This window comes from Rhamphochromis sp. 'chilingali', assembly GCF_963969265.1.
Source record: "Rhamphochromis sp. 'chilingali' genome assembly, chromosome: 6".
Classification (NCBI taxonomy): domain Eukaryota; kingdom Metazoa; phylum Chordata; class Actinopteri; order Cichliformes; family Cichlidae; genus Rhamphochromis; species Rhamphochromis sp. 'chilingali'.
Genome location: NC_137933.1, coordinates 20,069,505 through 20,086,269, shown reverse-complemented (window position 1 = coordinate 20,086,269; position 16,765 = coordinate 20,069,505). Strand labels below are relative to the sequence as shown.

Sequence of the window (16,765 nt, the reverse complement as noted above, 5' to 3'; positions counted from 1 at the left end):
AATGGCGACCTGTCCAGGGTGTACCCTGCCTCTCGCCCTATGACAGCTGGGATAGGCTCCAGTGCCCCCCGCGACCCTGAAAAGGATAAGCGGAAGCGAATGGATGGATGGGTGAATTAATTGTTAGATAATTGTTAGATTGTTAAATGAACAATGTGTGGCGAGACGAGGTTGGGATATAAGGTAAATACTCTTTAGTTTTAAAGAACGACAACGCCACCCTGGGAATTTCACCCAGAGAATACTGGAAACAACACTAAATCACCAAAAAGGCACTTGGGTTCGCTATACTCAATCCAGAGACGAGGTTCAATGATCAACAAATTCACAATTTATTGGTAATTATTTAAAACACCGAATAAAAACATAATCATAAATATTCAAATACAAATATGCTTAAAAAGGTATTCAGAGCTGAGGCTTACCAGTGGAGGGGCAGGGATGCCACACACAAACTAAAGAAAGAAAACACACCAACACACAGGTGCAACACACTATCACACTAATAAACTAAACAAGGCGGGTGTGTACACTCAAGGGATCCCACCACCAAGGCACCCTAGTCCCCTCCACGTCGGCACTCCGCATCTGAATAAAAGAAACAAAGAAAATTTTAATATATTACAACAAACTAATGTGTAGCACCGGGGGATAACCCAACTGCAAGACCACACTGGTGATCTACAGCTAGAAAAAGGGCCTCCCACCAGTGGTGTAACAAAAATCCAAACTACAAATCAAAAGCAATAAAACAACATACAATCTGGATAAAACTCTAAAATCTGGAGCAAACGGAATCACCGCACTGCTCCAACTTGCCGTCCACACGACGATAAGTTAACAGTCAATCAATATGCACGCCAGCTGACTCCGATAACCGGCATGCATATAGCCGTTGTCCACGCCGACGTCCACTGTGAAAGCTGACAGCAGCAGGGAAAGAATTCTCACAACGGGAACAGACGGTAAAAGCACAGCAAGGCAAAACAGCAGCACTTCAGTTCGCGTAGCTTAGCGCAAAACTAAGGTCCACACTTCCTGCGAAACATAATAAATAATTACTATAAACGAACAATAGAAGGCAGAGAGCGTAACAAAAGTTGATTACGTACCAAGTAAGCCGGGTCATAGAATGTAAGCAGAATAGCTCAGAGGAGGCTTCTATAGCTACGACCAGCCGCGATGGAGACTTTAGAGGAGTAACCCACAAACGATCTCTACCACACCGAGGAAGTCAGGTGACCAAAAAGGAGATCACAGGCAAGCAATGCAGAGACACTCAAATGGCCACTATTTATACCAGCGCCCCCTAATGGGCCAGGCTGAAAGTGGGTTGGACCGAGGGATAACATTCATCCTGCCACATTCTACCCCTCCTTCTTGCATCGTCGCCCCGACGATGAATTACAAAGACACCCAGATTAGTCCCAAGGCCTAAAAAATGCAGAGACAGCATGTACCCTAGGCTCAGAAATAGAGTTAGCAGCCCCTTGTGCCACCTCCCCTGTTGGTCTTGGGAGATGGATGTTTGAATGCTGGCCAGCTGTGGACCGGGTTGTTTTTCGCACCACCACATTTCTTGTATCAGAACTCCTAGAGGGAGCAGGAAGAGAGCTAGATGGAACTGGTGCTACACTCGGAGTAACCGTACAAGTGGCTGGGACATCGGAAGTTCGGTCTTCTGGCCGGAGCAACAACTCAGGGCTACTTGGAATCACTGCCACTGGGCTGTAAGATGGTGAAACATTTACTTGAGGAGCTCCTACGCTCAGGAATAACAGGTCACTGTCACTTGATGAGTCATGTCCTGGTTCTGGGGAGGATATTTCTGGGCCACGTGGGCTACTGCTTGGAGCAGGCCCTTCTGATGGTGTGGCTGCCGTTATCACAGCCTTCAACAAGGTACGATGAACATGCTTCACACTGCTGGGATCATCTGCAGGTGCAATGGTATATACTGCCCCACCTCCTTTAGGTGCCTTCAGGATTCTATATACCACGGGTTTCCATCGATCTTGGATTTTACATCTCCCTCTTCCACTCAGATCGCGCAGGAACACCAACTGGCCGTCGTTCAATGGTGCCTCTTTCACCTTTTTATCATGGTGCCTCTTTCTGCGGTCGGCAGCCAATTGCAATCGTTCCTTGGCTCCTTCATGTACAACCTGTAGCCGGGCTTGATGCTCCTGAATCCACTCGTGCACATCTCCACTGATGGGGTCCGGTACTCTGCCCAACAGAAAGTCCACTGGCAACCTGGGTTCTTGCCCAAACATCAATAAGAATGGGGTTTCCCCAGTAGCCTGATGGGGAGTGGTATTATAACAGTAGAGTAACTGGGGCAAACATACATTCCAGTCTCTTTTTCTGGATACTGGCAGGGTCCGCAACAAATTGTGCAAAGTCCTATTAAAACGTTCACACTGACCATTTCCAGCCGGATGATAAGGAGTAGTGTGGGACTTCTCGATACCATAAAACCTGCAGAGCTGCTGGATCAGGGAGCTTTCAAAGTTACGACCCTGATCGGAATGGATACGCGCTGGTACACCAAACTTTGAAAACCACTCAGTCACGAGAACCTGGGCCACTGTAGCAGCACATTGGTCACGAGTGGGGACAGCCAATGTATACTTGCTGAAAACATCAGTCATCACCAAAACGTTCTCCAGCCCATTCCGGGAAGGTTCGAGCAAGGTGTAATCAATGGCCAAGATTTCATTTGGTCGAGAAGCCAACAAATGTCCCATGAAACTTTGAGCTGCTGGTTGGGTGTCTTTTGCAACTTGGCAACGTTCGCATCTCTGACACCAACGAGCTACCTCAGCAGACATACCTGGCCAGTAGCACCGTGAGCGGAGAAGCGCTAGGGTCCTTTCCACACCTTGATGGCCGTGCTCCTGATGAACATGAGTCAACACCTGCTCAATTAGTGCACTAGGCAGCAAAAGCTGAAGTACCACCTCGGCACCGTCAGGGCGATGAACCTGACGATACAGAACTCCTTCCCTTTCAATCAGACGATCCCATTGTCGTAGCAGCACCAGAGCAAGTGGAGCAAGCTGCTGCCGCTCCTCAAAGCTGGGTCGCTGCTTCCGTCTCCAGAACACCAAGATCTCTTTTATCACTGGGTCGACCTGTTGGAGGGTATGAAGATCAGGAGTAGTGAGATGGGGCAAAACTGTAATGGCAGCTTGTGATACCTCAGCGGGTCCCAGCCGCAAGGCTTGTTGAAGAGGTCCAGGCAAGGCTGTACCAGGAACCATGGCTTTAATCTCCTGAGGATCAGGTGGATGCTGGCGAGATAAAGCGTCTGCGTTCTTATTACTCCTTCCTGACCTGTACTTTAAGTCGAAGTCGAACGAAGCGAGCTGAGCTGCCCAGCGCTGTTCAGTAGCCCCAAGTTTAGCAGAAGACAAGTGACTAAGAGGATTGTTGTCGGTGTAAACAATACACTTATGGCCCAACAAGTACTCTCTAAATTTCTCAGTCATGGCCCACTTAAGTGCCAAAAACTCCAGCTTCATTGAGCTATAATTTAGCATATTGCGCTCAGTGGGCCTCAAACCCCGACTGGCATAGGCTATTGGCCTCACCTTACCTCCCTGCTCCTGGGAAAGCACTGCCCCTAGGCCGGCATGGCTGGCATCCACTTCTAAAATAAAAGGCAAAGAGAAATCTGCATAAGCGAGCACTGGTGCTGTTGTCAGTTTAGTCTTTAATGCCTCAAAACTTTGAGCACACTCTGCAGTCCAGTTCTCCACGACACCATGCTCTGACCTCTTCTTTGATTTTCTGCCTCCCCACTCTGCCACCAGTCTATGCAGAGGTGCCGCCAACTTGGCAAAACCCTCTACAAAACGGCGATAATAGCTGGCAAACCCAAGGAAGGAGCGTAGTTCCGAAACAGTCTTAGGAGGCTGCCAGTTAGCCACCACTTCCACCTTGCTAGGGTCCGTAGAGACACCTTGATCGGAGATGACATGGCCTAGGTAGCGAACCTCCCGCTGGAAAAAGGCACATTTGGCAAGCTTGGCTTTTAAACCTTCCTGCTGAAGCCGACCTAGCGCCACATCCAGCCGCTCAAGATGTTGCGATACTGTTGATGAAAAGATTACAATGTCATCAAGATAGAGAAGCAGAGACTGGCACTGTTGATCACCGAAAAGGCGTTGCATTAGTCTCTGGAAGGTGCTAGGGGCATTACAGAGCCCAAATGGCATTCGGTTCCATTCAAATAGGCCGAAAGGAGTACAGAAGGCAGTCTTGGGCCTATCCTCTTCCGTAACTGGGACCTGATTATAGCCACTTGCTAAATCCATGGTGGAAAACCAACGGGCACCAGTCAGCGCATCTAAGGATTCTTCAATGCGCGGCAGGGGGAATGCATCTTTCCTTGTCTTGTTGTTCAGTTGCCGATAATCAACACACATGCGCGGGCTGCCATCCTTCTTCTTAACGAGCACAATGGGAGAAGCATAGGGGCTGCTACTCTCTCTAATCACCTCGGCCCCTAACAACTGGTTAATATGCTCTTTCACAACCTCGTACTCTGAAGGGGGGATGCGCCTATAACGCTGCCGCACGGGGATATCGTCTAAGACTGGAATGTCATGGGAGATCAAGTTAGTGCAACCCAAATCAGTGTCATGAGCAGAAAAGACCGAGCTGTATTTCTTAAGGAGAGACCTCACCTGTCCCTGTTCCTCTGCTGACAGTTTAGACAAATCAATCCCTTCCATCTGATCCTGCACAGTAGGAGTGGCAGTGTGAGATGCCATTGTGGCTACGTTAGGGAGTACTTCTGTCACACCAGCGGGCAAACTGACCACATGAACATCTTCCAGGGTCCCTTTTTTTTTTTTTTTTTTTTTTTTTTTTTTTTTTTTTTTTTTAAATGACATCAGAAACAGCAGTATGCGACATTACGTGATGGCAGAGCTTCAGTTCATCCTTTGTCATTTTTTTTTTTTTTTTTTTTTTTTTTAATAAATAGGACAGGGGGAATGAATGAGAGAGAGAGGGGGAGAGAAAGAAAGAAAACCCAAGGGGAGAAGAGACGGTGAGAAGGGGGGGGAAGAGAGACAAAAAAAAAAAAAAAAACTCCTGGGTCACCTGTATGGAGAAAAAAACAAACAAACAAACAAACAAACAAACAAACAGAGGAGACAGCAAACAACAAAGAGCAACATAATAATAGAGAAAACAAAGCACCATCACAATAAACTAGCTAGTCATAGATATCAGTATTTACTAAGTAATAAACGATATTGTGCAGCACGCAAGATAGACAGCGCACAGTGTGCTTTGAGGCAGCAGCCAAGAAAGCTTTAGTCCGCGTCTGTGAATACCCATGTGTGCATACCTGTGTGGATCAGCATGCTTGCATTCCAAAGGTTTCTCCATGTAATGATCTGCTAGGGAGTGTGGGGGGGCCACAGCCCCGTCCTCCAGGGTGTGAAGCGGGTATGGAGGAGATCAAAACTCCAGACATCCAGAGGCCCCCAGAACACAAGAGACCATGGAAGACCAACAGAGGGGCAGCCGCGCCACTGTTCCAGTAAGAGCTGAGGAGAGTCCCAGATGAGGGCTCACTCAGCAGCCGCGGAGCAGAAGCCAGGGGGGGTTGCAGTGACGCGCCCGTGAGCTCCGCCGGCCCCCAGCTGCGCCTGAGTGACCGAGCCCTAGGCCGAGAGGCCGGGGGCACCCCACCTCCAAAGGGGCCCGAGCGAGCCCCAGGCCCCAGGCCCCGACAAGCGGCCGCCAAGGAGTGAGCCGGTGTGTACCCGGACGCCCACCCCCAGACACAAAGAACCACCAACACACCGACACCTGAGGGAGTCCGCCACCGGCAGGGGAAGTGGTGGTGGGTGGAGATAGGCCTCCAAACCTTGGAGGGCCTGAGGTGTCCCCAGAGAGGTGGCGTCTGATACCCAACCTGACATATAGACACAGACATACAGGCACACACAGACACAAACATCCATTCCCACCCTCATGCTCTCATATGCACTCACTCTACACTCAACCAACGTGGAGACAGACATAAAGAGACGCTGTACACACAATCACACTCCCCAAGCGTACTCTACAAACCGGGTCTAGGTACCCTTGCCCCTGGAGGGGGGAATTGCACCCAGACCCAGGTGGTGTTACCCTTTTCCCTGCGGTGGGGAGAGGCAGACCACCCCGACTCCGCAGCAGCAGGGAGGCCCCACACCCCAGACCGCAGTCGGACGGCCAACTCCTCCTACTAGCCCTCCCGCTCCAGCAGGCCGCAGAGAATGGGGGTGGGAGAAGACTCCAAACCTCCCTCCACCCGCTCATTGTAGTGTTGATGCATATGTGTTCTAAGGTGCAATTAAAACCCAGGAGGGCATGGAGCTACCTGCCAAGGAGCAGCAGGTAAGCGCATAGTCCCTCCTGCTAACCCTCAATGACTAAGTGTATTTAAAATTGAGAGGTGGGCAACGACGTCAGGGGTGAGGTATACACCCTGATGGTGATTTGGACTCCGTGATTGTGCCCACCCCCAAGATCCTATATGTATGTGTAATGAGAGTGTGAATAATGTGAATGTCTAAGTTGTGGGATAAAATTGAGGCAGAGGCAGCCAGAAGGGGACAGGGGGGGGAGGTAGCCTCCTCTGCACCCTGGTGACATACCCCCACTCCAAGGCCCTGCATGTGTGGGTGGTTGTGGAGGAGCGAGAAGAGGGAGGCAGCTGGAGATGGGGAGGGAAGGAAGGGAGGGGCAGGTAACCCCTCCCTGGGGCCAGCTCCCCCGCTGACCCCAGTAGGCACTCCCACCCTCCGCGACCCGCCAGGGAAGGGGGGCCCAGGCCCATCCGACCGGGGCCCAGTGCAGTAGCGCCCCCCGGCTCCACAGAGCCCTGGACAGTCCACCCAACCCCACCACAGAGAAAACTGCACCCACCCCACCAACCACACATCTTCCAGACTACATAAGACAGTAAACGCCCAGGCTGAGATCTTCCTCCACCTCTCCTGTATCTCCCCCTCCTGCAGAGAGTTCCTGAGAGAAGAAAGCTCCTGCCAGATGTGACCATCCCCCCCACCAGTTGAAGAGCCCCCCAGGCGGCTCGATGCACCGGCGGCACCCTGCTCCAGGGCCGGGCCCCCATGCACCCACCCGCCCACAACCCCGGCAACACACCAACCAGGACCCGAGCCCCCGAGGCCCGGCCCGGGCCCCCGCCCAGAGACGGAGCACCCCCAGAACCTCACGCCCATCCCGGACCCACCCAGGGGCAGCCAGGTTGCCAGGTCAGTAACCCACGTCCGTCAGCACAGACCCTCCCCTAGCCCCGCTGCACGCAGCCGCGAGGAAACAGTCACCTGAGAGCCAACAGAGCCCTCAACCGGACGTGACCGCTACCCCGGGTTGAGCCCCCCAAGGAAGATGCCTCCGGGGAACCCCCCGACGCCCTAAGCCTGTCCCTACCCCCTCACCAATCACAACAGTGAAGGCGGGACCAAACTATGACCCCCCACCCCCACTAGGTGATGGAGCTGATAAAAGGGGCCCAGAGCAATTGATCTGATGTGGTGGCAGAGGCTGTGTCAAGACTAATGTAATCTAATAGATAATTTCTATATTGGTTAGAATTAAGATTATTTTTATTTTTCCAGTTCATGAGGACTGTTTTCTTGGCTATGCATAGGGCAGTGAAGATCATATGGGCTATATTCTTTTCTGAAGTGACATTATCTAAGCTGCCCAACAAACACACTAAGGGGGAGGTTGGAATGTTACATTTCAGACACTTTGATAAGTCTTCACATATCTCGCGCCAAAACTTTTGCACTGGTGGACAGAACCAAAGAGCGTGGATGTAATTGTCTGGTGTATTGCCTTGACAGTGTGAGCAGTTGTTGGAAGATGTAAAGCCCATCTTGAACATCCGATGACCTGTATAGTGCACTCTATGAAGTATTTTGTATTGTATTAATTGCAGACTGGGATTTTTAATTAATTTAAAAGTTTTTAAGCAAATCTGAGACCAGAAGTTTTGGTCTAGGTTGACTGATAAATCTGCTTCCCACTTTGCAGTAGGAAGGGATATTGATTCATCTAATTTAGAAAGTGTTCTGTATATTTTAGATAATAATTTGGGGGATTTAAGAGTAAGAAAATGTGCCGCACTTAGTGGTGTTTGTAATTCAACTTGACTGAGGTTAAATTTCTTTTTTACTATGGATTTAATTTGTTGATATTCTAAAAACCTTGTCTTGTTGATCCCATATTGTTTAACTAGTCTGTCAAATGGAATAAATTCTGTTCCCTCTAATATATGTTCTAAGTATTTAATTCCTTTGCAACTCCATTCTGGGAAATTAATCATATTATTGTTTTGTAATATGTCAGGGTTATTCCAGATAGGTGTACGTTTGCATGGGATTAATGAAGACTCCGTTATTTTTAGAAACTCCCACCATGCTGTTAGAGAAAAGCTGATGTTGATACTTTTAAAGCATTCATGTCTTTTGATGTTTGAGCTAATAAATGGTAGGTCTGAAATCTCTAGATCCTTGCATAGTGCCTGTTCAACATCTAGCCAGGGCTCAACTAAGAAGGTATGTTTTAACCATTCTGAGATGAACTGAAGCCTGTTGGCTAAGAAGTATTGGTGAAAATTAGGCAGATCTAATCCTCCTCTATCCTTGGTTCTTTGTAGCGTTTTTAAGCTAATACGCGGGGGTTTATCTTTCCAAAGGAATTTGGAAATATATGAATCCAGAGATCTGAACCAATCTTGTGATGGTTTGTTAGGGATCATCAAAAATAAGTAATTTATTTTTGGCAAGATCATCATTTTTATAGTGGCGACCCTTCCCATGAGTGATATGGGTAAAGATTTCCATCTAGTCAGATCGCCTTCTACTTTCTTTAGAAGTGGGATGTGGTTTAGTTTAGTTAAGTCTGAAAGCTTAGGAGAGATATTAATACCTAAATATTTAATATTTCCGGATTGCAGTGGGGCAGAGGAAGAATTATGGAAGGAGCAGTTAATGGGGAGAACTGTAGATTTTGGCCAGTTAATTGAATAATCTGAAACTCTTGAAAACCAGTTTATTAAAGTAATTACCTCAGAGAGGTTGGTTTGTGTGTTTTGCAGAAAAAGCAACACATCATCCGCATAGAGACTGATTTTATGTTCTATGTTCTTACATTTTATGCCCTTAATTGTTGTAGCCTGTCTAAATGCTGCTGCTAGAGGTTCGATAAAAATTGCAAAAAGTGAGGGGGAGAGTGGGCATCCCTGTCTGGTGCCCCTCAGGAGACAGAAGCTGGAGGATGTCTGGTCATTTGTTCTGATACGAGCCGTTGGGGAATTGTATAATATTCTTATCCAGTTTATGAAAGAGTTTCCAAAACCAAATTTGTGTAAAGTTGCGAATAAAAATTTCCAATTAACTCTGTCAAATGCTTTTTCTGCATCTAGAGATAATATTATGGCTTCGATGTTTTTATCGTATGAGTAGTCTATTAAATTAAGTAATCTACGAGTGTTTGTTGAGGAGTGCCGACCTTTTATGAAACCAGTTTGGTCAGGATGAATTAAGAGGGGGGTCATTTTCTCTAATCTCTTTGAGAGAGCTTTGCAGATTATTTTAAGGTCTACATTTAAAAGAGAAATTGGACGATAGCTTGAGGGAAATAAAGGGTCTTTGCCTGGTTTTAGCAGGAGACTAATGTTGGCAGAATTCATATTTGGTGGTAGTCTGCCCTTTTCCTCGATTTCCTGCAACATGCTGTGGAATACTGGTGCCAAAATTGTCCAGAATTCTTTGTAGAATTCTGCAGGGAAGCCGTCTGGACCTGGAGCCTTATTATTGGGCATACTTATCAGGGCTTCCTGGAGTTCACTTGGCGTCAGTGGCGAATCCAATTCCATTGCTTGACTGTCTAGTAATTTTGGAAGAGTTACGTTGTCAAGAAACAGATCAATTTCATTTTTAGATGGGTTTATTTGTGGTGAGTATAAAGTTTCATAGAAATCCCTAAAAATGTTGTTTATTCTTCCAGGATCATATATTGTGTTCCCCGATAAATCTTTAGCAGCACATATAGTTGTTTTTTCTTTATTTATTTTTAGCTGGTTAGCTAGAAATCGACCTGATTTGTTACTGTGTTCAAAATTCTGCAAGCGAAGTCTTTGTATAAGGAATTGTGTTTTTTTATCAATTATCTCATTTAATTCTAGTTTTGTTTTGCATATTTTGTTCAATGTTTCCTGATCTTGGTGGGACGCGTAGGCTTCTTCTAGTGATTTGATGTTTTTTTCTAATTCCTGAATATTTTTGTTTTCTTCTTTCTTTTTGTGTGATGAGAAAGAAATTATTTTACCTCTCATCACAGCTTTCCCTGCTTCCCATAGAACAGAAGCAGATATTCCGGGAGTGTCATTAAAGTCTAAATATGAAGTCCATTCCTTTTTAAAGTATTTAATAAAGTCTTCATCTTTAAGTAGTGATATATTAAATCTCCAGTTTTTACTTGGCGTAGTATTATTCTTGTGCATTAGTGTTAAAGATACAGGAGCATGATCGCTGACAGCTATAGGATGAATCTCAGTGTCTGAAATGTCACACAGCAGTGAGCTGCTGACCAAAAAATAATCCAGACGAGAGTAAGAGTGATGAACATGCGAGAAAAAAGTATATTCCTTACTGGTGGGGTGAAGAGAGCGCCATGCATCGCAAAGACCAAAGTCGTTCATATACTGTTTGATTATATTTGTGGACTGCCAATTACGCTGAGTTCCTGTTGTGTTGAGCCTATCCATTTCTTCATTTAGTCCAAGGTTGAGGTCACCGCCAAGAATGAGTGTGCAATCAAGGTGTTCAGAGAGTGCACTAAAAAAACCGTGGAAGAATGAGGGTTCGTCAACATTTGGACCATATATACTAACAATACATAGTTTTTTGTTCAATATTGATAGTTTAATAATTAGAAATCTACCCTCTGGATCTATAACTGTATCGAGTACTGTAAAATTAACATTTTTATGTATTAAAATTGCTACTCCCCGTTGTCTAGAATTATAACCGGCTGCAAACACGTTAGGAAACTCAGGTGTTTTAAGTTCATTTAAACCTGTGACAGGTTTGTGAGTTTCTTGTAATAAAACAACATCTGCCTGTAGTTTTTTAAGCTGGTTAAATATTTTTAACCTCTTTCCTCTGGTGCCAGCTCCATTTACATTCCATGTGACAAACCTCAGCATGCCCTTAATTGTGCGTGTATGTTTAATGATGTATGCTGGGTGTTTCGTTTAGACAGGTGGAGAGAATATGGAAACATCCCTTGTTTGTAAATAGAAAGAGAAAAAGAAGTGTGGTGAGAGACTCCATAAGTCTGACTATGTGTGTGAATATTCACTAATATGAACAAGCGTGGCTTGCTTATGTGTCCTGCAAGTCTGTGCGTGCTGTGAGGCTGTTGTGAATGTGCTGCCGTTGAGCTGATGTGTTTGCGTGATCGTGTTGTGAAAATATGTAGAAATAGAGGGTGTTGTTTGTAGGTGAGTGGGGAAGTAGGTGACCACAGCAGTGAAAGACAAGAGAAAGAAAGAAACCACATGAACTGTGAGCGACAACAAAAAAAAGAAACGAAACGGAAACATTCCAATTAAAGCAATGACGGAGGGTGACGGTGTTATATCTGCTATGACATCATATTGATATTACTAGGTTAAACTCATGTTAAAGGAGAGAGTGTGAATGAATAAGAAAAGAGTGTAGCGGGTTCTTATCTGGAGTGCAGTCAGTATGACCACGGTGTGGTGCCGGGGTCGCGGTACAGCTGTCCGTCCACGTAGAGCCGGTCCACAGCGATGACAGCACGGGAGCCTTTCTGGATAAAGCTACGTCGAACTGGGAACAGGACCTTGCGTCGTTCCAGGATCTCTTTGGGGAACTGGTCGTTCACGCTGAAGTCCGTTCCTTTCAGCTCTCTGCCGCGACTCTTCACCTGTTCCTTTTGTTTGAATTGGCTGAATTTGGCCACGATAGGCCGTGGTCTCCCGGTCCGCGACCGCGCGCCCCCCAAGCGATGTACTCTATCGAAGTCGATGTTCTTTACGGTGTCCTCCGGCAGCTTCAGGTGGATTTTAATGAAGCTTTTCACCGTTGCCTCTGCGTCCTCTCCGGCAGTTTCTGGAATACCGGAAAACACAAGATTATCTCTCATGCTACGGGCTTGTAGATCGATAACGGACTCTTTTATTTTTTTATTTTCAATGTTTAGCTGGGTCACGTTATCGGTGAGAGATTTGACCGACTCCCGTAGCGTGGCATTTTCAGCGGCAAGCGTTTCCACCTGCCGCTGGCTGAATTCCAGGGATTCTCTCAGAGATTTAAATTCCCGGTGTAAGATCTCCACCAGGGACAGCCTCGCATCGAAACTGGACAATCGCTTGTCGATGGACTCCAGGATTTCTGCGATGTCTTTGCCGGCAGGCGATGTTGTACCGGGGGAGTCTGCCTGGCGACTTCTCTTCGATGACGGCGTCTCGATTTTGGCCGGGGAAGATGCACTCTGGGCCTTATGCATTACTAAATCTTGAAAACAGCGGTCGATGTAATCTTGGAGAGCGTCTAAACTCTCCCCGTTGTCCTCCAGGGTGTTAGAGATGATAAAACAGATGTTGTTAGTTATATGACAATTGATTAGTATTTTTGGTAATACTGAAGCTTGGAAAACCTTTGTTAAACTCTATGCTACCATTTGCTTTTTCTCCGCCAAAATCTCCGGCGTCTGACGTCACCTACAACATCACTTCCGTCACTTACCTCTCACTTCCGTCACTTCCGTCACTTACCTCTTCCAGGGTCCCTATAACGGTCCTAGGGTAAAGCAAGACCGCCATAGTCCCTACATTAACAACTGGTATGTATGCAGTACCTCTAACCACTCGAACCAATGCAGGGGACGCTAAAAGTCCAGCAGGCAAGTTAACATCAGTAGGTTCAAATAACACAGTGGCACCTGAATATTGCTCAGAACAGGTGGCGGCCACCACTTTCATTACACCACCCGGAATGCAACATGCTCGCTTACCCCTCACTCTCACATGGCCAGACAAATCCAGTGGGGCTCTTATACTAACGTCATGGCACTTTTGCAGCGCCTGCACAAGGGGTTTAGGGGCCTCTGTGACAAAGCCCAAACTAAACAATGCTTCACCGTGTTGCCCAAAAAGCTCGTGGTAACACTTCCGAATGACATTCATCCCCAATACACCCGGAACCGTGGAAGGTCCTGCACCTGGAGGATCTTTAACGACCAACACGCCACACTGTGGAAGAAACTTGTCACAGAGCTCTACACTTAGCTCGATATAGCCAAGGTAAGGAATGGACAACCCATTAGCCGCTTTAAGCTGCAACCAATGACAAGCTTGGAGACGCTCTTGACCCCAGGACTCAAAATGCTGGCGGAAAAAACTTTCAGTAATGGTAGAGACCATGGACCCTGTATCAACCAAACAAGGTACTTTTATACCGCCCATGTCCACATCTATATGAGGACAGGATGAAATTAATTTCGAGACTGCCTCTGGACCATTAGAAACAACCCTTGAGCCAATAGACACCCCACCCGAACTGTGGCTCGGCAATACGGAGGGTGCTAGTTTTCCGAAGCCGTATTTAAAGGAGAGTGCCTGCGATTATGCAGAGGGGCCTGCGAAGGAGGCCGGGAACGAGGAACGCGTTCCCCATCACACTCCCGAGCAAAATGTCCAGGTTGCTGACAACGACGGCATATAATGGAGTCGCCCCGTCCTGAGCGAGGCATTCGATGGGGGCCCTGCAATCGAGCAATGCTCTGAGTGAGCTGATTAAGTTGCTCCTGCTGGCGCTTTAACAATTCCTTCATCTCGCTCATCTCAGACAAATGGGTAGACTGAGCTATTCCTGAGGGACCGCTATGGACCCCATACTGAATGCCATAAACAGAAGGGACAGAACTGCTTCTATGCCTAACGCCACTAGGCAACCCTTCACGTTCCCACCTAATAGCTTCCCCTCTAATCTCCAGCAATGTCAGTGTGGGCTGCCTCCTTACTAACTGCTTTAACTCCCGCCGCAAGGTACTATCTAAGACCTGTTCAACAAATTGATCTCTTAATAAAACGTCAGCATTGGGCATACCATTGGGGGCACTCGATTTAACTTTCTCCATAAGACCCAAGAGAGCGAGGGAAAACTCTTGCAGTGTCTCACTTTCCTGCTGTTTTCTAGAGAAGAAAGCTTCCTGCAATGCTACATAGGATTCTGAACAGCCATAAAGTTCTTGCAATATAGTAATTATCTTAGCAGGATCAGTCCTCTCTGCACTAGAGCGATATTTAATCTCCTCACGTGCTTCTCCTTCTAGGTGGTCAAACAGGAAAAATGCTTTATCAGCCAAAGACAAATGACGTGCTCTAGCACAACCTTCTATTTCCTCCAACCATTCATTCAACCCTATACCTGATTTTCCTCTAAACATAGGGCACTTTCTGTCACGGGGCACAAAAACTAGTCTCTCTGCTACAGAGACACCAGCCGTTGGGGGGTTAACAGATGATGCAGTTGAAGTAGAAGGTGTAGCACTAGTACCTGACCCAACAGCCCTCTCCTGATGCAGCCTCTCATTGTCTGCTTTCAGCTGCGCGATCAAGTCCCTGAGTTCCTGTAACTCTTCCTCCATCTCTGTAACACAGCTGTGAAATCCCACACCAAAGTAGCTGCTGCTTTGCCTTTATTCTGGACAAAATAATATAAAAAAATAATTTACGTTACACCAAACAAAAAAAGAACACACGTCTCTGTTTTAAAGAGTATATCCTGTCGACAACAACGCCAAGTTTGTGGCGAGACGAGGTTGGGATATAAGGTAAATACTCTTTAGTTTTAAAGAACGACAACGCCACCCTGGGAATTTCACCCAGAGAATACTGGAAACAACACTAAATCACCAAAAAGGCACTTGGGTTCGCTATACTCAATCCAGAGACGAGGTTCAATGATCAACAAATTCACAATTTATTGGTAATTATTTAAAACACCGAATAAAAACATAATCATAAATATTCAAATACAAATATGCTTAAAAAGGTATTCAGAGCTGAGGCTTACCAGTGGAGGGGCAGGGATGCCACACACAAACTAAAGAAAGAAAACACACCAACACACAGGTGCAACACACTATCACACTAATAAACTAAACAAGGCGGGTGTGTACACTCAAGGGATCCCACCACCAAGGCACCCTAGTCCCCTCCACGTCGGCACTCCGCATCTGAATAAAAGAAACAAAGAAAATTTTAATATATTACAACAAACTAATGTGTAGCACCGGGGGATAACCCAACTGCAAGACCACACTGGTGATCTACAGCTAGAAAAAGGGCCTCCCACCAGTGGTGTAACAAAAATCCAAACTACAAATCAAAAGCAATAAAACAACATACAATCTGGATAAAACTCTAAAATCTGGAGCAAACGGAATCACCGCACTGCTCCAACTTGCCGTCCACACGACGATAAGTTAACAGTCAATCAATATGCACGCCAGCTGACTCCGATAACCGGCATGCATATAGCCGTTGTCCACGCCGACGTCCACTGTGAAAGCTGACAGCAGCAGGGAAAGAATTCTCACAACGGGAACAGACGGTAAAAGCACAGCAAGGCAAAACAGCAGCACTTCAGTTCGCGTAGCTTAGCGCAAAACTAAGGTCCACACTTCCTGCGAAACATAATAAATAATTACTATAAACGAACAATAGAAGGCAGAGAGCGTAACAAAAGTTGATTACGTACCAAGTAAGCCGGGTCATAGAATGTAAGCAGAATAGCTCAGAGGAGGCTTCTATAGCTACGACCAGCCGCGATGGAGACTTTAGAGGAGTAACCCACAAACGATCTCTACCACACCGAGGAAGTCAGGTGACCAAAAAGGAGATCACAGGCAAGCAATGCAGAGACACTCAAATGGCCACTATTTATACCAGCGCCCCCTAATGGGCCAGGCTGAAAGTGGGTTGGACCGAGGGATAACATTCATCCTGCCACAAATGCATGACAGTGGTTCAGGATGTTTGTTTATCGGAAGGTTGATGGTTTGATCCCTGGTTCCTCCAGTCTGCATATTGAAGTACTGGCATATTGAAGGGTAAGATAATAATATATCTATCAAAGCGTGAGAACGTATGTGAATGTTAGATCAAGTGCTCTATGAATGGGTGGATGAGGTGATCTTGTAGTGTGATTTTACCTCAGTTTTATTTTGTTATCTTACAGCAGTACAGAAAAAAATGGCAGTTGTTTTCCTGGAATGAAACAAATTTCAGTGACAAGGTATGATCTAAAGTTACTAATCCTGAAATAAGGTGATCAATTATTTGTTTGTACAAAAGTTAAATGTTCTTCAGAGTGTCAACTGCTCAAAAGACAAAGCATAATGAAATATCTTGTCATGGTCGTGTTGTTAGTTTAAGTTTTCCTTTTGGAATTATGTTATTTTGTTATATTAGATTTATTGTTTCTGGTTTCTAGGCTTCTGTTCTGGTTCTGCACCTCATGTCGCCATGTCTCAGTGTCGAGTCTGTGTCCTGTGTCAGTGTAGTCTGTTTTGCTTTCTCCCTGTCTCGTCATGTTGGATTAGTCACAGCTGTGTTCCTTCCTGTTTACCATTTCCTCGTTTCTCTCTGTGTGTAAATATTGTGTGTGTTTACCTCTGTTCCTCAGCA

At 46.3% G+C, this 16,765-nt stretch overlaps 1 protein-coding gene and 1 long non-coding RNA gene across 3 annotated transcripts; both read right to left on the bottom strand.

Moving 5' to 3' along the window:
* Positions 1-308: 308 nt before the first annotated feature.
* Positions 309-16,080, bottom strand: LOC308398056. 2 transcript variants are annotated; one of them, XR_013971895.1, is made up of 4 exons: positions 15,150-16,080; positions 14,631-14,777; positions 807-923; positions 567-588 (listed from the first exon to the last, which is right to left on the bottom strand). It is a non-coding gene; the product is annotated as an uncharacterized lncRNA (long non-coding RNA). The 2 variants fall into 2 exon arrangements; XR_013971894.1 differs by having other exon boundaries at positions 309-923.
* LOC308398373 (uncharacterized protein) lies at positions 10,925-12,696 on the bottom strand. Its single transcript, XM_080884951.1, has 2 exons — positions 12,308-12,696; positions 10,925-12,182 (listed from the first exon to the last, which is right to left on the bottom strand). The coding sequence occupies exons 1-2, from the start codon at positions 12,321-12,323 to the stop codon at positions 11,791-11,793; spliced, it is 408 nt and encodes a 135-aa protein (XP_080741077.1). The 5' UTR covers positions 12,324-12,696; the 3' UTR covers positions 10,925-11,790.
* Positions 16,081-16,765: the final 685 nt, after the last annotated feature.